This window comes from Podarcis vaucheri (assembly GCF_965113315.1).
Source record: "Podarcis vaucheri genome assembly, chromosome: 4".
NCBI classification, from domain to species: Eukaryota; Metazoa; Chordata; class Lepidosauria; order Squamata; family Lacertidae; genus Podarcis; species Podarcis vaucheri.
In genome coordinates, this window is record NC_138762.1 from 324,789 (window position 1) to 347,746 (window position 22,958).

The 22,958-nt window shown below is 61.9% G+C and overlaps 4 protein-coding genes across 4 annotated transcripts; 3 read left to right on the forward strand and 1 right to left on the reverse strand.

Annotated features, from left to right (window-relative positions):
* TPP1 (tripeptidyl peptidase 1) lies at positions 1-7,345 on the forward strand. The gene is made up of 13 exons (XM_082221297.1): positions 1-59; positions 166-268; positions 1,437-1,576; positions 2,305-2,455; positions 2,554-2,675; positions 3,009-3,187; positions 3,348-3,546; positions 3,925-4,113; positions 5,566-5,638; positions 6,063-6,183; positions 6,550-6,708; positions 6,801-6,938; positions 7,068-7,345. The coding sequence occupies exons 1-13, from the start codon at positions 41-43 to the stop codon at positions 7,203-7,205; spliced, it is 1,731 nt and encodes a 576-aa protein (XP_082077423.1). The 5' UTR covers positions 1-40; the 3' UTR covers positions 7,206-7,345.
* Positions 7,346-8,770: 1,425 nt separating this feature from the next.
* On the forward strand, positions 8,771-10,278 carry TAF10 (TATA-box binding protein associated factor 10). The gene is made up of 5 exons (XM_082221466.1): positions 8,771-8,994; positions 9,318-9,580; positions 9,673-9,737; positions 9,881-9,995; positions 10,108-10,278. The coding sequence occupies exons 1-5, from the start codon at positions 8,829-8,831 to the stop codon at positions 10,195-10,197; spliced, it is 699 nt and encodes a 232-aa protein (XP_082077592.1). The 5' UTR covers positions 8,771-8,828; the 3' UTR covers positions 10,198-10,278.
* Positions 10,279-12,382: 2,104 nt separating this feature from the next.
* ILK (integrin linked kinase) lies at positions 12,383-18,161 on the reverse strand. Its single transcript, XM_082221465.1, has 13 exons — positions 18,033-18,161; positions 17,456-17,552; positions 16,336-16,501; positions 16,007-16,102; positions 15,672-15,768; positions 14,971-15,054; positions 14,756-14,841; positions 14,572-14,681; positions 14,340-14,467; positions 13,824-13,945; positions 13,638-13,737; positions 13,000-13,130; positions 12,383-12,894 (listed from the first exon to the last, which is right to left on the reverse strand). The coding sequence occupies exons 2-13, from the start codon at positions 17,542-17,544 to the stop codon at positions 12,745-12,747; spliced, it is 1,359 nt and encodes a 452-aa protein (XP_082077591.1). The 5' UTR covers positions 17,545-17,552; positions 18,033-18,161; the 3' UTR covers positions 12,383-12,744.
* A 302-nt stretch (positions 18,162-18,463) lies between these two features.
* RRP8 (ribosomal RNA processing 8) lies at positions 18,464-22,656 on the forward strand. Its single transcript, XM_082220197.1, has 6 exons — positions 18,464-18,797; positions 19,188-19,656; positions 19,802-19,931; positions 20,958-21,064; positions 22,265-22,361; positions 22,465-22,656. Exons 1-6 carry the CDS (start codon positions 18,479-18,481, stop codon positions 22,588-22,590), a joined length of 1,248 nt encoding a protein of 415 aa, XP_082076323.1. The 5' UTR covers positions 18,464-18,478; the 3' UTR covers positions 22,591-22,656.
* The last annotated feature ends 302 nt before the right edge of the window (positions 22,657-22,958 follow it).

Genomic DNA, 22,958 nt, shown 5'->3' on the forward strand with positions numbered 1-22,958 from the left:
CACTTCTGGGCTCCTGCCTCGAGAGACGGGCTGCGCTGCGATGGGGCTGCTGGACTGCCGGTACCGGGGCGCGGGGGGCGCGGGGGGGAAGAGGGAAGCCCCCCCCCCCGGGCAGATGCTTCCCGCTCCGCGGCCTGACACCCCTCCCGTTTCTCCCGTGCAGGTGGTGCCTCCTGCTGGCGCTGCTCCAGCTGCCCGCCTTGCTCCGCTGGGACGCCGCCGCCGCCGCCGCCTTCGGGTGGGCTCCGGAGCCGGACCAGCTTTTCCAGTAAGCGGCCGGGCCTGGGGCGGAGGGCGCCGTCGGGGCGCTTGGGCCCCTCGGGGCTCCCGCGAAGGAGGCCTCTCCCGGCCGGGGCTCGACCGAGGGAGGCCGACCGCGGAGTTGGGCAGCCGCGGACCCCAAGCGCCCGTCGGAGGTTGGGGTCAGCTGGCAGGAAGGACCCGCCCCCAGATGGGGGGGGGGCTATCAATACTAATGTTCTTATTATTGGGAGGTGGGTCTGGTTGGTGGAGTGGTTCAGAGTGGTGGACTCCTAATCTGGGGAACCGGGTTCGCTTCCCCGCTCCTCCACCTGCAGCTGCTGGGTGACCTTGGGCCAGTCACACTTCTCTGAAGTCTCTCAGCCCCACTCACCTGGGAGAGGAGAATGTGAGCCGCTTTGAGACTCCTTAGGGTAGTGATAAAGCGGGATATCAACTCCAAACTCTCTTCTTCCTTTGGCCTTGCCAGCTGAGCTTGCTGGATCCCCATCCGTCTGCTTAAGGCAGTGTTTCCCAAACGTTTTTGGGCAACGGCACACCTGTTTACTGAAAAAAAATCTCGCGGCACACCACCATTGAAGCCCCGCCCCGTGACGTCAGCGCGCAGCGTCACGCCGGGAGGGACGCACAAAAGTGAAAGTTTTTTCCCTCGGCAGCTCCTCTCAGCTGCGCTCAATCCGCCTCGGAGCGCAGGAGCGATGCCTCTCTCTGGCTCTCCCTCCGCGCAGGCTGAGGGAGGGAGGGAGGGGCGCGTGTGACCCGTCTCTGCTGGGAGACCAAACCCAGCGAGGCAGAGTCGCGCGGAGGCGCCCAGGCAGCGCTGCCGGCTGCGAGGAGGAGCGCCAGGCAGCAGCAGGAGGCGCGACCTCTCCTCGCCGCCGCCGCCCCGCCTCTCGCCGCCCGACTCGCCCGCCTCCCTCCAGGTATCTCGCGGCACACCAGCCGATGTCTCACGGCACACTCGTGTGCCGCGGAACACCGGCTGGGAAACACTGGCTTAAGGAGCCTCCTTTTCTGTGAAATGGGTGCAGGGTGTTAATTCCCGGTTCCTCTGGGGGAAAAGCTGGATTTGGCTGGCGCTGCCAGACTTGGGCACTGCTCTTGCCTCAGCTGCCCACACACCGCTCTCTGCCAGCTTCGTGCCACCTGTGACAGCAGCCATGTCTCTTCCCCAGGATCCCAGAGGGATGGAGCTGTCTGGGTCGAGTGGCTGCCTCGGAGGCGCTGAGCCTGACCTTTGCCCTCCGGCAGCAGAATGTGGGGCGCCTGGAGGAGCTGGTGCAGCGAGTCTCCTCTCCAGACTCCCCAGAGTATGGTAATGCCCCCTTCTCTCTCTGCCCCCTGCTTCTGCCCCTCCTGCTGGGGCTTCCCTGAGCTCTCAGTACAGCCAGGAGAGCCGCCTCCTTGTGGCTCAGGGGTGCGTTTCACGTGTCCTTGGCGGACTGCACAGGGTTCTCCTTACAACTCTGTTCTAAGGTAGGCACATGCTGTTCCTGGGCTCCCTTGCAGCCCTCGGAATGTCTCCCAGGCAGTGAGGCCTACCGAGCGCAGCGGGACATGGTCCTGGGTGCAAGGAGTTTGGGGCCCTGGGGACTTCCTGCTCAGCTTCTCTTGCACAATCTTTGGCGCTCTGGTGGCTCCCTGGGAGGAGCAGCTCGTAGGGTTTGTGGGAGGAAGGCAGGCCGGCAGGCAGATTTCCTCTTCCCAACTCCAAGGACGTCTTTACACCACAGGACCATCTTGGTGGTTTTCCTGAGTCCTGAGAGGGGGGGAGTTGGCTAGCCGAGGAGTCCCTAGCAGAGCTCTCAGCCCCGTTCCTAGGCTGCTGCTGCTGCTGCTGCCAAGGCTCTCAGGGGAAGCCTGTCGAAGGAGACCAGAAGTGGCATCTTCAACAGGAAGTGGGCAGACCGAGCAGCCGCCGGCAACCAGCGATGGAAGACTGTGCCCTTGCTTGGCTGCCCAGCTCCCCTGACAGTCGGGAGGTGGAGGGAGACCCCCGGGACCCTCTCCTTCCCTCCCTCCACGCTCCACTTTGTCTCGCAGGCCGGTTCCTGTCTCTGGCGGAGGTGCAGGCCCTGGTCGCCCCCTCCCCGCAGACGCTGAATGCCGTTCGCAAGTGGCTGGAGGCTCATGGGATCCGGGACTGCACAGACGTGGGCACCAAGGACTTCTTGCAGTGCCAGGTGCCAGCTGGGTGAGTTGGGACGTGGGGGCTCTTGGGGCAAGGGGAGGGCAAGAAGGCACCCTGAGCTCCCCCCACAGCTGGCTCTGACCCGAGGCTTCTCCATGCAGCACGGCAGAAAAGCTCCTCCCGGGTGCCCAGTTCCAGCGCTACGTCAACGGGGAGCGAAGCGTCGTCAGGTCCCCCTTTGCCTACACCTTAGCAGAGGAGCTGGCAGAGCACGTGGATTTTGGTACGGAAGCCTTGGGGAAAGGGGGAGCGGCAGCCTGGGACGCTCTGTCCCTCGTGTGCAAGAGCCCAGACTGCCAGGGGAGAGTGTCTAGCCCTGGAAGTAGGCAGATATCTTCCCACCATAGGCGTTGGGGAGCTGATCTTCTCTTCACCCTGCCAAGAAGGGGGGGGGGGTGATGAAGGGAGGGCAGGCCTGACTGAGCAGATCTCTCCCCCACCCCTGGTCAGCCTTGAGCCTTGGGCTGAGCAAGGTGTGCTTTAGGTGCCCCCTTCCTTCTGCCCCAGGGTAACTGCATCCTCTGCTTATTCTCCTCCTCCTCCTCCCAATTCTCAGTGGGGGGTCTTCACCGCTTCCCTGCCGAGAGGAAGGCAGTGAGCAGGGCCTGGACTGCCGGGAAAGCGCTGCTCTCCACCTTTCACCTGGGGGTGACGCCGGCTGTGATCCGCCAGAGGTACAACCTGACTGACAAGGACGTGGGCAGCTCCCGCAACAACAGCCAGGCCTGTGCCCAGGTAACTGGGGGGCGCCCCCCCCGGCAGCCTCTCCGTTCCCTCAGTGCCCTGGGGCCAGCTGCTCTCAGCCCAGCCACCCAGCCGTCCTCAGGGGTGCCCCTGGCAATGAGGGGTGCTGGGTCTGGGTGCCCCACACCTGCCTCTTCTCCTTCCCCTCCAGTTCCTGGAGCAGTACTTCCACCAAGCGGACCTGGCAGAGTTCATGGGTCTCTTTGGGAAGAGCTTCCCTCACCATCTGCGCGTGGACCAGGTGGTCGGGCACCAGGGCTGGGGCAAGGCCGGCCTGGAAGCCAGCCTGGACGTGGAGTACATCATGAGCTCCGGGGCCAACATCTCCACCTGGGTCTTCAGCAACGGTGGTACTGACCAGCACACTTGGCTCCCTGTCTTCCTATCCCCCGTCCCCCACCCGGGAAGGGCTCCAACCTCTCTCTCGCCTCTCTCAGGGGACCTGGAAGTGGGGTGGGGCAGGAACCCCCTGTGATGTGGCTGCCTGACTGCTTTCTCTGCGCCACCCTCATCCTGGGACCAGTCGGGGCTGAGTGCTATACTGGAAGATGCTGGGAGGCTGGCGGGCTCTGCGCCCTCTCCCTGCCACCCATTCCAGGATGAGGCAGACGTTTTGGAGGCAGGAGGGGGTCTCTGGGGCTGGCCTGCCCCCCACCTCTCCCTGTTTCCTGTGCCAGGTCGGCTCCCAGTGGGCTCTGCTGATCTTCCTTCTCCCCTCGCCTCCCCAGGGAGGCACGAGAGCCAGGAGCCTTTCCTGCAGTGGCTGCTTGTGCTCAGCAACATGTCTGCCCTGCCCTGGGTGCACACGGTCAGCTACGGCGACGACGAGGACAGCCTGTCCCGGGCATACATGGAGCGGGTCAATGTGGAGTTCATGAAGGCGGCCACGCGAGGCATGAGCATCCTCTTTGCCTCAGGTAGGTGGGGGCAGGCAGCCTGAACCCTTTGGCGCCCCTCCCTCGAAACACAAAACTGTCTCTGATGGCACTTTGGCCTCCATGTTCCTCCTGCTCTGCCAAGGGAAGCCTGTGAGGGACAGGGCCTTCTTGGTTGTGGCACCTGCCTTTGAAATTCACTCCAAGGAGGGAGATGCATCTGGCTATCACTTTGTTGGCTGGGTGAACATCTCCTCCAGTCAGAAGATCTTCTCAGTGGTGGGTCTGCCTGCCTCATATTGTGGGAGGAAGGCAGGGGCAAGATTTATGTTGACTTGGGACATTTTATTGTCCTCCTTGGCAAGCTTGTGGTGTTAGGCTGTGATTTATATTGTGTGTTAAAGCGCTTTCAGGGTTTCTTTATTTTAATACATAGTATTGGCTCCCAGTACGTTTCCGAGCACAACAGCCTCGGCCCAGTATACCTGAAGGAGCGTCTCCACCCCCATCCTTCTGCCTGGACGCTGAGGTCCAGCGCCGAGGGCCTTCTGGCGGTTCCCTCATTGCGAAAAGCAAAGCAACAGGGAACCAGGCAGAGGGCCTTCTCGGTAGTGGCGCCCGCCCTGTGGAACGCCCTCCCATCAGATGTCAAAGAGATAAACAACTACCTGACATTCAGAAGACATCTTAAGGCAGCCCTGTTCAAGGAAGTTTTTAATGTGTGATATTTTAGTGTTTTTTTGGTTTCTATGGAAGCCGCCCAGAGTGGCTGGGGAAACCCAGCCAGATGGGCGGGGTGCAAATAATAAATTATTATTATTATTATTATTATTATTATTATTATTATTATTGCTTAAACATCCCTTAATGTTGTGTTGTAGGCTGCTTTGGTACATTTACTATAAAATATATTATTTTTACCTCACTGGTTAATTTCAAAAACAATTGCAAGGCAGTTTTCCAAACGCATACAGTGGTGCCCCGCAAGACGAATGCCTTGCAAGACGAAAAACTCGCTAGACGAAAGGGTTTTCCGTTTTTGCATTGCTTTGCTAGACGAATTTCCCTATGGGCTTGCTTCGCAAGATGAAAACGTCTTGCGTTTTTTTTTTTAAGTCGCTTGAAGAGGCGCAGTTGCGACGGACCGTGCTTCGCAAGACGAAAAACATCGCAAGACGAAAAGACTCGCGGAACGAATTCTTTTCGTCTTGCGAGGCACCACTGTAATTAAAAACATCAAACATAGAGTCAATGGTATAGAATAAAACAGTAATGGCAATAAAATAGTGTAGCAGCAACATTTCAAAAAGGCAATAAAATTCAGGTTGCTGTCAATAAAGCAGGTTGCCCAGGCCGCTAAAGCAGTTTCCATGGTGTGCCTGAAAGGGTAGAGCGGGGGGGGGGGGGGAGGTCAGCATGTTTGGGGAGGGAGTGAAAGTGGCTTGCAAGTGGCGCCACCAACTGGCCAGGTCTTTGGCTGCCCTTTCCCTGCAGGTGACTCTGGAGCAGGTTGTCGGTCAGTCCACGGAGGGAAGCACACCTTCCGGCCCAGCTTCCCAGCCTCCAGGTGAGAGGAGAGGAAGGCGCCGCGAGGGGCAGGTGGGGCTGGCGAAGGGGGTCCTTGACCCAGACACACTCACAGAGGCCTGGCCCTTCCACATCCCCCTGAGCTTTATGCAGACCTGCGCTTGTCTTTCCAAGCCCTTCTCTGAAACCAGGGCAGTGAGCCACTTGCGTATTTTCCAAAATGCCGGGATTCTGTAGCAGATACTAGATCTCAGATCTGCAGCCTTACTGGGTTAGGCCTGTGGCTTGGCAGGGGAGCCCTCCTTCTGCCACCTGCCCTTGGACGGAAGCAGAATCTTCTTGGGGAGGGGGGCTGCGTCCTGCCACCCTCAGCCACACTGGGAGCTGCTGGAGGGCTGCCTGTCTTGGCAGTCATCCTGGGGGGCTGGGACCCTTTGTGACGCCTTGCCTTGCTGTGCCCACAGCCCATACGTGACCACAGTGGGGGGGACGTCGTTCCAGCACCCCTTCCTGGTCAGCGCCGAGGTCACGGACTCCATCAGCGGGGGAGGCTTCAGCAATGTCTTCCCGATGCCAAAGTACCAGGTGAGTCCCATGCCACTCGCAAGGTGCCATCGTGGCTCCCTGCTGGCGCCGGCAGAGTCATGTATCTGTTGACCCATCAGGGCAGATTTCAGTCTGCAGCTCCTGGGCCCTTTGGGGTTTTCCATGATCCACTATGGAACTCCTTGCCACAAGCCTTCTTTAAAATTGTGAATATTTGCATAAATGGCTTATACTGTGGTGAAGAGGTGAATTCTGAAGCGCAGGAGCTCACCCTGAGGGGCTGCCAAGCCCCCCCCCCGAGAGTCCAGAAATGAAAGATCCTGCCAGGCGGGTGGGACTTGGGACCCCTCACCCAGGACCCGTCTCAGCGCTGCCTCCTTCCTCTTCTCGTCTCTCCCTCAACAGACAACAGCTGTGAAGCGGTTCCTGAGCACGACCTCCAAGCTGCCACCGCCCAGCTACTACAACAAGACGGGCAGAGCCTACCCAGACCTGGCCGCTCTCTCCGACAACTACTGGGTGGTGTCCAACCGCATCCCCATGCCCTGGGTCTCCGGCACCTCGGTGAGGCTCTTGAGCACTGCCCGCCTGGTGCCCGCTCCTGGGCAGGGCCGCCCGGGGTGCTGGGCCTCACTCTGCCTCTTCTCCCCCGACAGGCCTCGACTCCTGTGGTGGGGGGCATCATCGCTCTGATCAACGACTGGCGCCTCCAGAAGGGGCAGCCCCCCCTGGGCTTCCTCAACCCCGCCCTCTACCGGCTCCAGGAGAAGGGGAACAGCACTGCCCTCTATGACGTGAGTGTGGGAAGGGGCCGCATCCTGCTGAAGCAGCTTGGTCCTTGGCTTTGCCAGCGGTGTGTGTGGGGGGTCTTTTTCTGGGGCTGCTCTGCCTGACGACACGCTCTTCCTCTCTCCTCCTCCCAGGTGACCACGGGCTGCCACTACTCATGTCTAGATGAAACCGTGCAGGGCCAAGGATTCTGCGCAGCTCCTTCCTGGGATCCCGTCACCGGCTGGGGGACGCCAAACTACCCAGAGCTCCTGTCTGCCCTGCTGGGCTAGGGGGCCACATCACACTTGCAGACATCCATGGCTCTTGGCCACTCAACAGCCGGGGGGAGCTGAGAGGTCTTGCTTGGTGTCCAGCAGCCAAAGCCACATCTGCTCAGGGGAAGGCGTGTGTGTGTGCGGGGGGAATCTCAGGCTGCAAGGTGGAGGCAGGGGGCCTCCCCTGCAGGACCAAAAAGTGTGCATTAGCCTAACAGAAAAGACAGTGGAAGCAGAAATATGCAAACATTCATCTCTGTAAATCTATAGTGGTACGTCGGGAGGAGAAGGTGCAACTAAAAGCTAACAGTCTAAATTGTGTTTTGCGTGTGAAATACCTTGATGTGCAAAGGGTTGTGGTGTTTCTCTTGGCAAATGTGAGAACTTTGCGTCTACAGCAACACAAGAGCAGTCCCATTACTGGCAATTCAGGTAGGGGGAGGGGTCACAGGGTGTGCCTTTAAAGGGCACTTAAAGGTCTGATGTACCCCCCTCCCCATACTCTCAGGATGAAGTCCTGCCCCCAGGAAACTTAACTCCATAGCCAAATGCTCTGGATCAGTTCTTCACAAGCTCCAACTGGAAACTACCTCATTGGAGTGAGGATGGGGGCTGCCCTCCCTCTGTTGGCGCTGTGTCTCCCGGACCCACTCATGGGGGGCGCACAAAATGCAGCGCCAGCTCAGTCCCTCTCCTCTTTGCCACAGCTGCTCCCTAAGCAGAAGGCCTTGCTTGGGTCCTGGTCACGATCCTGTCCACCTGCAGGAACTGCTTTGCCAGCACTACTTGGGCACCATTTGCAGGCTGGGGGGGGGGTTGGGTGGAGGGAGCCCAGTTCAGTGCCTCCATTGCCTGGAACTCTTTGCCAGGCAGCCCCCCCCCTTCTTTCCCTCCTGCTCCAAGGTCAATGGAGGCAGCGCTGCTTTCCCCACTCCCACCCCCTAATTTGCACTAGAGCCTTTAATGTGGAAATACGGATCTTCTTCCTCCAAGAATGGATTTATATATTCGGCTTTGATAATTCTAAATACAATTACCAGTACTTAGGGTTGTGATTTCTTTTTTCTTAAACAACAGATTTGTGGTGTCTCGGGTTCATGGGTGTGAATGCAAAGGCAGAGCAATAAATCAAGACTTGGGAGCCTTGCCCCCATCAGGGCTGCCCTGTGGCCTCTTGTTTCTGGCTCCGGCTGGCTGCGTCTCTCAAACTCGGCCTCGGCTCGCCCGGAGGGGACTGAGCCCGGAAGGCGGGTCGGGGTCCCCAGGCTGCTCCAGTCCCGCCCGGTGAAAAGCAGCAGCAGCGCAGGCGCGCCCCCGGCTCAGCCCAAAGGGCCCCGTCCGCCCCGACCGAGAGCCCCTCGCCCGGGCGGCCATCCCTCCTCCTCCTCCGGGGATTGGCCCACTCCGCGGCTGCCTCTCTCGTGGCCGGGAGTTCCGCAGCCCAGCCCCGCCCGGAGAGGAGAGCGGAAGTGGCGTCTGCCTGGAGGCCCTAGAAGGTCGGCCCGGAAAAGGAAGCGGCGGCCGCCGCCGCCCAAGCCCCGCCCCTCCACTTCCGGGACGCTCTTCCCCTCCCTCTCGGCTGGGCTCGCGGCGCCTGCGCAGAAGCTGCTCGGAGCGACGCTGCCTGCCCGGGACTCCATGAGCGCCATCGGGGGAAGCGGAGGCGGCGGAGGAGGAGGAGGAGGCGGCGGCTTGGAGCCCGATCTCAGCCCGGCCGTCCCCGTCCCCCTCCCCGCCGCCGGGGGAGACAGCGCCAAGGGCAGCCCGGGGCTCGTGGCGGCCGTGGCCGGAGCCGGAGGGGCCGGTGAGAGAGATGGGGGGGGAAGGGGCGGGAGGGGAGGGCAGTGGGGGGAGGGGAGGGGCAGTGGGGGGAGGGGAGGGGCAGTGGGGGAGGGGAGGGCAGTGGGGGGAGGGGAGGGGAGGGCAGTGGGGGAGGGGAGGGGAGGGCAGTGGGGAGGGGCGGGGCAGTGGGGGGAGGGGCAGTGGGGGAGGGGAGGGGAGGGCAGTGGGGGAGGGGAGGGGAGGGCAGTGGGGGAGGGGAGGGGCAGTGGGGGAGGGGAGGGGAGGGGCACCTCCCTCCCTCCCTCCGCCCAGGGTCCCTCTCTAAATCCCTCTCTCTCCCCGCAGGTGCCTCCTCCTCCTCCTCTTCTTCCTCCTCCTCCTCTTCTTCCTCCTCCTCTTCCTCCTCGTCCTCACTGCTGGCGCATCCCGCGGAGGCGGCGCCCTCGGTGCCCAACGGGATCTTCGCGCCGCCTGGAGCAGCCGCCAACGGGGACTCAAAGCCCGCCACCCTCGCCGCCGCCTCGGCCTCCGCCGCCCCGGCCTCCTCTCCCGCCTCCAGCGCCCCGCTGGTTGACTTCCTGCTGCAGCTGGAGGATTACACGCCCACGGTGAGGCCCCTTCCCCGCCCGGCCCCCGGCCCCCTCGCCGGCCCCTGGTGGCATCTCCCTCTTGAACCGTCCTCCTTGTGCTTCCCTTCCAGATCCCAGATGCCGTCACAGGCTACTACCTGAACCGCGCTGGCTTCGAAGCTTCTGATCCGCGCATGTAAGTGGAGCCGTGGGGGGAGAGACCACGTCCCCAGGACAGAGAGACTGCCCCTTCCTCTAGGGGCCCCGTGTGGCTCTTAGGGCCCCATCCTAGGGCTCACCCACACCTCCCCTTATCCCTCCTCCGATTTCCCCTTCCAGCATCCGCCTGATCTCCTTGGCCGCCCAGAAGTTCATCTCGGACATTGCCAACGACGCTCTGCAGCACTGCAAGATGAAGGGGACGGCCTCTGGCAGCTCCCGAAACAAGAGCAAGGTGAGGTCCCCCAAATGCCCCCCTGACAGGGGGCCCCTTCCACAACTCTCCCTTGAGGTGCCCGGGCGGGATGCCCAGCTGATGCCCCTCCCTCTCCCCTCCCCCGCTGCAGGACAAGAAGTACACCCTCACCATGGAGGACCTTGCGCCCGCGCTCTCCGAGTACGGCATCAACGTCAAGAAGCCCCACTACTTCACTTAGCTGCCCAACCCCCTGGATTCGCTCTTGGACTGCTTCTCTTTCCTCTTGGCTGCTGTACCATTAAAGTTCTCCCTTTCTTGAGCTCCCTGCCTGTCGCTCCCTCTGCGTCGGAGGAGGAGGGGAGCAGCTCTGATAAAAGATGGGGGGTGTATTTGAAGCCAAGGTGTGCCAGAACACCTGGGGGGGGGGATAATGAAGATGTCTTTGGCTGGCCTGGGCATGACATTCCTGGGACACCCAAGGAAGTTCATCCAGCATTTCCTGTGGTGCATGTGTAAGGTAAAGGCAAAGACGGTGATATTTCATAGAATCTTAGAGTTGGAAGAGACCCCGAGGGTCATCTAGTCCAGCCCAGCTGCAGTGCAGGAGTCTCAAGAAAGGAGATTCCGACTAAACATTCGAAAAAACTTTCTGACATTATTATTTATACTCTGCCCATCTGGCTGGGCTTCCCCAGCCACTCTGGGTGGCTTCCAATAAAATACTAAAATACATCAAACCTTAAAAGCTTCCCTACACAGGGCTGTTTTCAGATGTCTTCTAAAAGTCTGGTAGTTGTTGTTCTCTTTGCGATGGCCCTTGGGATCCCTTCCAGCTCGTAAGCGTCTATGATTCCTGAGTCTTCACTTCTCCAGGTCACCTTAGTTGCCCTCTGCACACGCTCCAGAGAATGGGAATGGCCTGGGCAGGGCCTCCCTCCTCCGTCTTGTTGGCACTAGGGCAGTGATGTTCCTGGACAGCGAAGTTCGTCCAGCATTGCCTGTGATGTGTGGGGAAGCCAAGGTCAGCGAGGCTTCTGAAGGCCGCTTGCAGGGGAGAAGGGCTCTGGGGCCTGGGTGCTGCTTGCTTGTTCCCCTGTGGGGAAATCTGGCTGGCCACCAAGAGAACAAGTTGCTGGACTTGGTGCGCCCGCTTGGCCCTGATCCAGGAGCAAAACAGCTGGAATTGCAGGGAGGAGATGGGTGGAAAGCTTGACTGCTCCAGGGTCAGGGCTTCAGTTGCTCCAGCTGTAGCAGCCTTTCTCTTTGGTGACTTACGCTGGGCTGGGGAAACCAGAGGGAAGTGGCCTCTTGAAGGTCACCCCCCCCATCTGGATTTGCTGTAGTGATCTTCCAGTGCCCCACAGGTTTCGAACCATTCTATTGGAGAAGGGGGACTTTGGGGCAGGGGGATGGCAGTGGTACGTTGGGCAGCAGGTGTGACTCCTACCCTTCTAGGGTAGGCGACAGTCCAGGCCCTCCAAAACTCACACACAAAGTCCCTCTCTGTCCAGTCAAGCACGGTCACAGTTGACAGTTTTTTCCACTAGGCAAAAACACTTCAGGAGAGCATGGAGCTGTGCGAAACAGCCCCCCCGCCCCCCCCCCCGCATGCAGCCAAGTGGCTCTGCGTGACTCAGCAGCTGCCTCAGAGCCTCCCCTGTCCTGTGACCGCGGCCACCAACCACGCATTAACTCAAGCGCTGCAACATGGCGGTGGGCGTTGCCGCTCGCAGAGGGTGGCCTCAGTTGATGCCAATGAGAACACCTCCCCCCCGGCCGCACCCATTGCATCTGTTCTGCTTTCTTTCTCCCATTCCAATGGGTCGTTTGGTTTTCTCCTTCTGTCTCTCCACAGAGAAGGTGCGTGGAGGAGATTACTTGTGGAGAAGGGAAACTTACTCTACAAGGAAAACCACAAGCGTGCTGCTGGCTCCGGCGAGAGGCCTATCTCACCCACCACAGCTGGGGAGCCCAGAGGCACGTTGCCTCTGGTGCTGGAGCAGCGGCCCGATCCTGCTCAAAGCACCCACATGCGCTGGGCATGAGACCGGGAGGGAGGCTGCTGCCCGCTGAGCCTTCCGGCTGCCACTGCCTGTCCTTTTCCCAGCTCTGCACTTTCCCTTCTGAGCTGCGTCTGAAAGAGGGATGTGGCCCATATTGGCCATGGCATTGGGAGACGGAAAAGGAAAAGGCCGGTTCCAGTCGAGGGCAACAGAAGACCAGCCAGAGTGCGGCACCGGATGGGAGTTGAACCCAAATACAGCCGCCTCCCCACAGTAGACTGTCGTACGTTGGACATGGACCGGGCTCCCAGGGGAGAGGGTGGCCATGGCAGGAGGGACTGGGACAACCGTCCTCTTCAGGGAAGCTGGGGCAGCCGGCTGTGTCCCCCTCACCCCACAAAGGCTGCAGTGACCACGGTCTCCTTTAATAACTTTATTTTGAGCCCTCTGGCTTGGGCCGGGGCCTGCATAGAAAAGATAAAAACCGTGCAGCGCAGAGGCAGGCGGTGGGCTCCGAGTGCGAGGCGACGTTGCTGATGCGCGCTGAGGGGACGGGGTGCTAGGCACTGTGGAAGGCAGCGCAGCATTGCTGGGGGAGCTTAAGAGGCCGGGGCAGCTTACAGCAGGGACCCCCCCCCCAATAGAGCTGCCCCGAAAGGGGAGGGGGCAAGGCGGTGGCTCCTTCTGTACCGTTTTGTTTCAAGAGCAAGGAAGTGGCGCCTCCCCAAGGCACTTGTGGGCAGGCTGGAGGGGGGGGGGCTGCAGAGCACGTCCCCCTCCCCTCACTTCTCCTGCATCTTCTCAAGGATGGGGACGATCATGTCAAATTTGGGGCGCTTGGCTGGGTCCTCGTTCATGCAGATCTTCATCAGCTTGCAAATGTGGGGGGAGATGCCTGGGGGGATGGTGGGACGCAGGCCCTCCAGGGCGACCTGGGAGGAGGAGGAGGAGGAGGAGGAAGAAGAAGAAGCTCAGATGGGGCCCCAAGGGTCGCCTAGTCCAACCCGGCCAAGGTGGGGGTCCTGCCCCTTCCTCACCTTCATGCCAATCTCCATGTTGGAGAGGTCAGCAAAGGGCACTTCCCGCGTCACCAGCTCCCACAGCAGAACGGCGAAGCTCCACATGTCGGCCGAGCGGCGGTTGATCTCCTCCGCCTTCTTCTGCAGAGCTGCAGGAGCAAAGAGGGGCTGCGGAAACGCAGTGGCTGGAAGGGGGAGCTGAAGGGGGACCCCTCCCCAGCAGGGCAGCGGCTCTGCCTGCACTCGGCCCCCCAGGCAAGCCCAGGGGGGCTTAGGGGTCAGCCCCGACTGCTGCTGGCCAGAGGAGGGCAGTGTGGCAAAGTGGTCGGAGGCACTCGCAGGAACGCCCCCCCCCCGGGAGTGCTTTTCAGTTTGAGGTATTCTTCTGCATTGAGCAATAAAATATAATGAAACTAAGGATAAGAGCCAGAAAAGATGACAGGTTCGGGGGCGGGGGGGGGGGAGATCTGTGGAACAGCTCTTAGTGCAGTGACCGCTCTGCCCCCGCAGTCGCAGGAGGGGAGACTGGCTTTGGTGCTTGGGTCCTGCTGGTGGGATCCCCTTGGGGGCATCTGGTTGGCCGGGTGGCGCACCCCCCCCGGCCCGATCCAGCAGGCTCGCCTTTGGATCTCAGCGGAGGGCAGGGCGCCACTCACCTTCCGGCGCCACCCAGGCGGGCGCATACATCCTGCCAGGGCACTGGAAGGAGAACTTGACGTCTGCCATGCTGATCCGGGCCGTCATGTCCTCATCGATCTGTGGTGGGAGGGAGGACACAATGGGGAGCTCAGCCTCCTAGAGACCCCACCCGCCCCTGAACCCCAGAAAGGGCCCCCACGCACCATGATGCTGCGGCTGTTGAGATAATGGCGCGGGATGAGGGGCTCCAGGGTGTGCAAGAAGGCCATTCCCCGGGCCACGTCCAGGGCAAACTTCACGGCTTGCGTCTGGTCCACCACAAAGTCTGCAGGGGGAGAGAGAGCAGGGGGGGCAAATATGGGGGGAGGAGCACTTGCTCCTGAGCCCTGTCCGGAAGGGGGGGAGGGCTTCCAAGGGCTTCCTGTGATTCGGGCTGCCCAAGCCAGGGGCCACAGTGCAAGAATGGCACGAGGCTCTTGGACAGGGGCCACTCAGGCCCCCAAACCCTTTCTGGCTCTGGCCATCTACGCACTTTAGGCCTGGAAAGAGGTAAAGGCAGCCGGAAAGCGCTCTGTTCCCTCCCGAGAGCTACAGAGAGAGCAAACGATTCCTGTGTTGCCTGGGGGTGGGCTAGATCCCTGGGATCCCTTCCCACACCCCCAGCAAGGCCCCTGGGGTGCCCCTTGGAAGCCGGGCGACGTATGAGAAGCGAGACTCACTGGTGCCTTCGTGGAGCACGTTGTAGAGGGAGCCGTAAGGCATCCAGTGGGTGAGGGTGATGGGGTGCGGAGCAGGAGGAGACTGGCAGGCGCCCAGGACCGGCAGCACGTTGGGGTGGGAGAAGATCCTGCGAAGGGAAAGGAGGCGAGTGGAGGAAGCCGCCCAGCCTCCCACCGCCTGCGCTCACGTGGGCAGGCAGGGGCAGCCCCACGGGACCCCCCACCCACCCACCTGAGCTTGGGGTACTCCTCATTGAAGTCGCGGCTCTTGCGGGTCGTCCAGTCACGGGGCTTGAGCACTTTGATGACGATGCCGTTTCCCTGCCAGCGCCCTTCCCAGAGCTGTGGAGAAGGCGGAAGGTCAGAGGGGAGTGGGCAAAGGAGACGGGGGGTGAGGGGAAAGGAGCGGCCCCCACCTCTCCAGACTGGTTCTCGTTGAGCTTGTGTCCCAGGGTCAGCTGCCGGAAGTCGATGCCAGCCAGCTTGTTCAAAGTCCCATTGCCTAAAAGAGGAGACCGTCAGCCAGGCGCAGCCAGCAGAAGGAACCCCCCATCACCCAACCCACTGGGCAAGGAGAGTCCCCTCTGCCCCCCCCGACTCCCAGGTCTCCCCCTCCCTGCAGCTCTCTTACGGGGTCTCGTCCGTGTTGTGCCCTTCCAGAAGGTGTCCTTGAAGGGGACGCGCGTGAGGCTCTGGCCCAACTTCTCTGCTCGCTCTGGAGGGGACGGGGAGAGAAAACAGGGATGTTGCGCAGGTGGAAAGGGGGTGGAAAGAGCCCCCCCTCCTCAGCGCCTGGAGACTCACTGAACAGGCAGGGCCAGGAAGATGCAGAGGAAGCGAGCCAGGAACCAGCAGGGGAACCCAAGGGAAGAAGGATCAGAGCCCTCGGGGTGAGACGTGAGGAGTGGTCAGAGGCAGGAGACTGGGAAGAGGAGGTGTGGCAAGAGGGAACAGGGTCTAGTCAGCCGGGATCCCGAATCAGAGGCAGAAGGAGGGCGGCTAAGAGGCAGAGGTCAGGCAGGCTGGAGAAGAAGCCAGGTCATGGATTGCACATAATGCACTCGGGGAGATAGCTTGGCTGAACAAGTGTGTACAAACGCCCTAAACAAATTAACAAATGTAGTCTGACCCAAAGACTGAGTTTGACCAAACTGCGGGAGGCAGTGGAAGACAGGAGGGCCTGGCGTGCTCTGGTCCAGGGGGTCTCGAAGAGGCGGACACGACTAAACGACTAAACAACAACAACAAGTCTGACCCGAAACAAAGGGGGGAAGTAGATGAAGGCAGCCGCTGAGCAGGGAGGGGCTTAAGGTGGGCAGGAGCCGCGCTCACCTTTCAGGGAGTCCCGCAGGGGCGCCTTGGCCTTGTCCAGGGGTGTCTCCCCATATTTGTTGCAGATGCTGACGAGAGCCCCGCTGGCCACCAGGTCCTGAAGGACAGGGAGGGTGAGACCGTCTTCCCACAGCAGCCCTTCTTGCCCAGCCCCCCTCCCCACGGGCCACCAGGTCTTCCACCAGCCCCACTCCCCACAGGTCACCACTGCCCTCCTATTAGGGAGCTTTCATTTAGTTTTAAATTGTGTGAATTGGGGGTATATGAATTGGCTTGAACAGAGCGGCAGGAAGAGACCCGGCAGCCCCACGTGCCTCTGCCAAAGCAGCCCTCACCTCAGCCACCGGCTCCTGGGCCCAAAAGCAGGCGTAGTGGAGGGGGGTGTTTCCGTGCTCGTTCACCGCGTTGATGTCGGCCTTGAACTGGATCAGCTGAGCAGGGCCAGAAGACAGAGGGTGGGCTGGGGAAGGAAATCCCACTCCAAAAGACCCCCACAAAGTGAAATTCACCCACCCTCCGGGGTGGGGGGGAGATGCACCAGACGGCCACCTTCTTCCCTCTCCCTGCAGGGGGCGCCCTAAGACCCAGAGGAGGATGTGGGGAAGCAGGGGGTGGGGAGGACCGGGAGCCTTGGGCAGCCCCCTCCCTGTGGGGCCCCCCCTACCTTCTGGACAATGTCCCGGTGGCCGTGGCTGGCAGCCAGGTGCAGCGGGGTGTCATCCCCCCGGTTCATGACGTTGATGCGCGCCCCTCGCATGACCAGCATGTCGACCACGCTGGAGCGGCCTTCGCGGCAGGCCCAGTGCAGGGGACTGAAGCCGTGGTCATCGCTGCGGGAGGGAGAAGGGCCTGTTCAGTGCCCAGGGCAGGAGAGGGGCCAGCCTGGCCAGGGGTCCCGGGGCACCTGGTCAGGGCTGGGAGCGCCAGAGGCAGGAGCAGCCGGGGAGAGTCTGGGAGCGCAGGAATCCCTCCTCCCTCCCTGAGCGCACTCTTCTCGAGCCAAGCCCAGGAGAAGAGGAAGACCAGGCCTTAAAAGGAGATCTGAGCCAGGAAGAGGGGGCAGCCCCCAGGCCCCAGCCGGGACAGCAGCGAGGGGGCCAAGCAGATGGGACCATCCCAGGGGAGAAAAGCAACCCCTGGCCGGAAATCGAAGGGTCGCCTAGTCCGGCCCCTGAAGGCAGGAATCTCCGCTAAAGCATCCTTGACAGATGGCCGCCCAAGCTCAACTGAAAAAGCTCCGAGGAAGAAGAGATCAGAAGGGGACCCTGGCCGGCATCACAGACCCCACCCATCCTTCCTGCCACCCCCAAATCCCTTCAAGCCTCGAGGACCAGACTGTGTGGAGGGGGGGTGGGGGGGCTGTGGCTGCTTCAGAGGACTAGGAACAAGTTCAGGACCAGAGGAAAAGGAAGCCCCCCATTTGCCTGACCCTGGGCTCCCTAGAGGGACTTGGGGGTCGTTGCACAGTCCCCCCCTTTCAAGCCAGGGAAGGAGGCTGGCTGCTTGGGCAAGGGGCTTCTTCCTTTGATGGGCAGCCCTCACCTCACCCAAATGAGGGGCGAATCTGGGCAGCCTCCCTCACTGCCCTCCTCCCCTCGGGGCTGGGCTGGGGCTTCTGGACTCCCGCCACCTGCTCCCGCATCAGGATTCCTGCCGGCGAGTTTCGGAGCTGCGGTCATTTCCTGTCCTTTCCAGCCAAGGGGGCGAAATGCAGGACGAAGGCGGCTGGGGGGCGCGGGGGCGCGGGGTCCGGGGCTGCTCCCTCCCTCCCGCTCCCCACTCACCCCTGGTTGAGGTCGTTCTCCGTGTTGTCCAGCCAGAGGCGCACGGCCACGGCGTTGCCCTCCCGGCACTGGGTGAAGATGTCGTCCATGGTCGCTCCTGCCAAAGGAGGGCGGCGAGGGTCAGCCCGCGGTCGGAGCCGCGATGAGACCCCTTGCCCCGCAACCCGGCTGGCCCCCGCTGCTCGGGCGTCCCACCCGCCCCGAGTAACGGTCCCGATTCAGGGAAGAGGGCGATAGGCAGCCGCCCCGACGTCCTGCTCTGGAGCCGAGAATCTGGGCTCTAGGTCCGGGCAGGAGCCCCCGACGCCGCCCTTCCGCAGCAGAGCCGCAGCGCCCCCCGGCCGGGAGAGCCGCTTCCTCGGCGCGGGGCCGGGCGCGATGCGGCGCCGCCCGACAGCTGAGCCCCCCAGGGTCCCGGGCAAGAGAGCGGAGCGGCCGCCCCGAGGAGGAAGCCGCCCTCCCGGGCCCCCGTCGGGCAAGGGCAGCGACGGACGGGCGTGGCCGGGCTGCTGCGAGGCGAGCGGCCGGGCTGCCCCACCCCGACCCCGGGCGATCCCCGTCTCGCCGGCCCCTTTACCGTGCCCGATCGCGGCGGCGGCTCCGTGTGTGGCGCGTCCCGTCGGCTCGGCTCCTCCCCGCCGCTCCCTCGGGCGGCTCCCGCCGGAGACCGCCCCCTCCCGGCCTCCGCTCCCCCCCGACGGCCCCGCCGCTCCCGCCCCGCCCGGCAGCAGAGGCTCCGCAGCAGCGGCCACGGGCGCCACCAGGCGGCGCTGCAAAGGCTCCCGGCGCCCCGCCTCCGTCCCAGACGGGCCCCCGGCCTCTGCTCCCCCAGGCGCGCCCCGGGAACGGGGGTCTCTCTCTCTCCAGGGCGCCCCTTGCTGTGGCGGCCTCCGGGCGGCAGGGGGAGCCCGCGTGCGGCTCTGGCGCTCTCTCTCTCGAGGGCCACCCGGAGACCCGGAACTTCCGCCAGCGTGGGCGCCTGGGCTGCTGCGGCTGCGGCTGCTGCCTCTTTCCCCGGGGAGGATGTTCGAGGAGGCTCCGTGGGGCGAGGCGGCGGAGCTGGCGCTGCCGGGCCCGCGGGCCGAGGCGAGTCCCTCGGGGGGCCGCCCCCCGCCCAGCCCCGCCGCGCGCCGGCGTCTCCTGGCCACCCTGCGCCGCCTGCAGAGCTCGGCCCCGCCGCGCCCGCCTTCCCCGTCGGACTCGAAGGCCGAGCAGCAGCCAGAGAGGAAGCGCCCCAGGAAGGGGCCGCAGGCGGGGTCGCCCCCCGGAGCTCCGCGATCGCAGCAGCAGCAGCAGCAGCAGCGCCTCCCGGCCCGGAAGGAGGAGCCGGCGCCCCGAGCAGGTGATGCCGCCTGGCTGTGGCCGAGGGTCTCCCCGGGGCGAAGGCCGAGAGAATTGCCCGGGGGGTTCGGGGGGCGGCAAGCTGCCTTCTCGCGGGACTCTCGACGGCTATGCTCCTTTGCTGAGGTTCAGCTTGGGGATTTCCCATCAGGGCTGTCCACTGTAAGGCTATGGTGTTGGACTAGGCTCTTATAATCTTATGGACCATTCCCTGCATCTCAGTCCCTGGGGGCCTCTCCAGGTGGGCTGGGGCTGGTCCTCTGCCTGGAACCCCAGAGGGTTGTGGCCACCAGCAGTCGGTGCACAGAGCCCTGGACTAGAGAGATCATCTGGGCGGGGGTGGGGGGCGATGGAGCCCAGGGCTAAGCACCTCTGTCCTTGCCCTGTCCAGACCAAGCAGCTGGAGGCGGCGACCCTGAGCCCAGCAGCAAGCAGAGGAGCGCTGGGGCAAAGGACCCAGAGGAGGAGCCAAGGCAGCGGCTGACCAGGAGACAGTGGAAGAACCGCCAGAAGAACAAGCGTCGCCAGAAGAGGCTCAAGGCAGGGCTGGGCTGCGAGGAGCCCCCTGTGGCCTCTGCAGCAGCAGCGGAGGAGCCCCCCAGCAGCCAGGAAGATCCAGCAGGCCAGGAGCCTCTCAGCGAAAGGGCAGCGTCCCTGCGGCTGCGCATGGAGGAGCGGCTGGAGTCCGCGCGCTTCCGCTTCATCAACCAGCAGCTCTACACATCCTCCAGCCAGCAGGCGGTCCAGCTCTTCCAGGATGACCCTGAGGCCTTGGCAGTGTATCACCGGGGCTTTGCCCGGCAGGTGGCCCAGTGGCCGGAAAACCCTGTGCAGCGCTTTGTGCGCTACCTGCGTCAGAGGTAAGGATGGGGGGGGGGATTGGCCGGCTCCCCCCTTCAACGTGTGCTGGTTAAGCAAACATCCACGCGTGTTGCAATGTCATAGTTAACGTATAGAAGTGTTTGACAGGATGGGTGCAGGGTCTAACTTTTCCCTCCCTCACAGACCAGCATCCCTCGTGGTGGCAGACTTCGGTTGCGGGGACTGCGTGCTGGCACGCAGCGTGCGGAACAAAGTCCACTGCTTTGACCTGGTGGCTCTGGATCCCCGAGTCATTGTCTGCGACATGGCCCAGGTAAGTTGGGGGGAGGACCTCCTCACAGCACCTGCCTTCTCCAAGCTTGGGAACAGCTGTGTGATGAGCCCATGCAGGGGGGCTTTGCTTCACTGGAGGCTTTTAAGCAGAGCTTGGACAGCCACGTGTCAGGGCTGCATTGAGTGCTGTCAGGGGTTCAGGAGCAGAGGCGAGGGCAAGGGAGGAAACAGAGAGCGAGGGGGAGGAGGCAGAAGAAAAGATGAGTGATGACGACGACCCGAGATCTCCGAGTCTTTCCAGTGAATCAGAAGATTCACAGGAAGGAGCGCCAGTGGCCAGAGCAAGGGGGGAGCTTAGGGGGACACCCCAGGAAGAAGGGTCCAGAGGGGGCTCAGAGAGCAGCAGTTGGAAATCGGGGCCAGCATCACCAGCAGAACGCAGTGGGGAGGAAGGGCGCCAGGTACCGAGTTCTGGCAGCTCGCAGCAGGAGGGAGGACATGAGTCAGGAGTGGCCACACCTCCATCGGGGAGCGAGGAAACGGTCAGGCGGAAAGTGGAAGGTTGGGCGCGCGCGCCAAGTTCAAATACACAGGAAGGTGGCGCAGTAAGCAGCCCGGAAAGGGAGCCAGGTCCTAAAGCCCACCCCAAGGAGGGAGAAGGGTCCGGGGGATCAGCGTCAGAAGCGTCCCGAAAGGAAGAGACCACGGGGGGCAGAGGGACCCAGAGAAGAACGGTCAGGCGGAAAAGGTGGAGTAAGGCTAGGGTACTTAGCTGGTGTACAGGGGGCGGAGACTCAGACGGAGCTTCGCCGGTCTAACCCTTAAGACGTAGAGCTGCACGCAGCCGCTTGAGAATGGAAACTGTAACTCAATAAAGACTTTTACAAAGTGACCGCTGGCTAGTGTGATCCTCTGTGAGCTAGGATCTGGAGCAGCTCTGACAAGGGCGATTCCTACATTCCAGGGGGTTAGACTAGACGGCCCTTGGGTGTCCCTCCCAGCTCCATGATTCTATGACTACGTCTCCATGATTCTATGACTCCCTCTTTTTGCTCCCTCTGTGCAGGTCCCCCTGGATGATGAATCTGTTGACGTGGCTGTGTTCTGCCTGGCACTGATGGGTACTAACCTGCAGGAGATCTTGGAAGAGGCCAACCGTGTGCTACGAGTTGGGTAATTGTGGGGTCCTGGGCTCACCGGCATGGGAGGGGCTGTGGCAGTGAGGGGGACACGTGAAATGGCTGATCAGGGCACTGCCAGCTCAGTCAAAACCTATGGCTGCCATATGGGGATGATGATATTTAATACCTATGCTGCTTAATAATAAAATACTCTGCCCATCTGACTGGGTTTTCTAGTCAGAAATATTAAAATATTAATAATATATTAATAGAGATATAGTCAGAATATTTTTAAGCGTACAGAAAACTGAGATAACAACAGCTTAAACAGAAGATATTACTAAAATAAAGGATTATGTTAATATACATTTATTAATATTTAGACAATGAATTCATGATGGTTGCAAAGAGCCTTGAGGCAGTGAATCAGCTAAATCTGTTTAGTAGCAAAATTTCAGCATAACTAACTTGAATATTGAAAATACCACTATTTATGTATTTTCTATTTCAGTATCAAAACAGTCCTGAAAATATGCATGAAGCCCCCCTGATCTAAAGTTTGCTTGCATCCTTTAAAATCAGTCCTCGGCATTAATTGCCTTTGAAAACAAGTCGTGAGGAGAAGGATGTGACTCTCGGGTCAGGAAGAGCTTTGGTGGGAGTGGAGACTTCCCAGGCAGAAGTCTTGGGTTCACCCACTCACACCCACCCATGGCAGCTCCAGGCAGAGCTCAGAGAAGGACCCCGGGGTCTGAAGCCCTGGAGAGAGAAGGAAGGCTCTCAGTGGCTACATGTCGGCCACAGGATCAGACGCAGCAGCTCTGGGTCATTGTGAATAATAATAATAGTAATAATAATAATAATTTTATTGCTTGTATGGCTGGTTTCCCCAGCCACTCTGGGTGGGTTACAGGACATGAAATACTGTAAAACAGACATTTTTAATTTCCGAAGGTGGGAAGGGGCTGCTTCTGAGGCCTCCTCTGAGGTTTCCTGACGCGAAATGCAATAATAAAATAAGCAAGCGTTCCCGGGACTGCTGAGGGGGAAAGGATTCCATGATTGGTAACCATGCAAAGTGACCTATAGCATTTGGGGCCCCTCTCTTTGGGGCCCAGGCCAAGCCTTCTCCCAGCCCCTCCCCGGCCTGCAGGTGCCCTCCGGACACACAGGGGGGGGGTGTCCTGCTCAGGGGATGCTTCTGCCGCCCCCCCCCCGCGGGCTGATCTCCCCCCTCCGTCTCTCCCCGCAGGGGGACCCTCCTGGTGGCCGAGGTGGCCAGCCGCTTCCCGGACGTGCGGGCCTTCGGGGCGGCGCTGGCCCGGCTCGGCTTCCGGCTCCTCCGCAAGGTAGGCCTCCTCCCTCCCCCCCTCCTCCCTCCCGGGGGCCGCGCCAGGTCCCCCTCCGGCCCGCGCGCGCCTCCGCATGGCCTTCCCTCTCCTCTCCTTGCAGGACGTGACGGGCAGCCACTTCTTCACCTTCGAGCTGCGCAAGGCGGAAGCGGCGAAGCGGAAGGGGCGGGGCGAAGGGGCTCTTCCGGGCCTGGCGCTCCGCCCCTGCCTCTACAAGCGGCGGTGACGCCACGGGGGGCGGGGCTTCGTCTGGGCCGCCGCCTCGCTCTGAATAAAGCGCTTTTCTCTCGAAGCGGAAGTGTCTCGTCTCGTCTCGCAATGCCTGCTGGGGGCTGTAGTTGAGGGAGGGGCGGCGGCGGTGCGTGGCCGGCGCAAGCGCAGTCCGGCCGAGTCCGGGCGGCGGCGGCGGCAGCGGCGATGTCGGGATCGGCGGGCGGGCCGGGCCCCGGCGGCGGCGGCGGGGGCAAGCTGGACATCAACCGGGCCTGCGTGGCGGAGCTGGAGCGGGCGCTGGTCGGCATCGGGCGCCGCCGGGCCCGGGGCATCGTGCGCAAGCGGGAGGTGAGGGACCCAGGCGTCCGAGGGGCCCCGCGG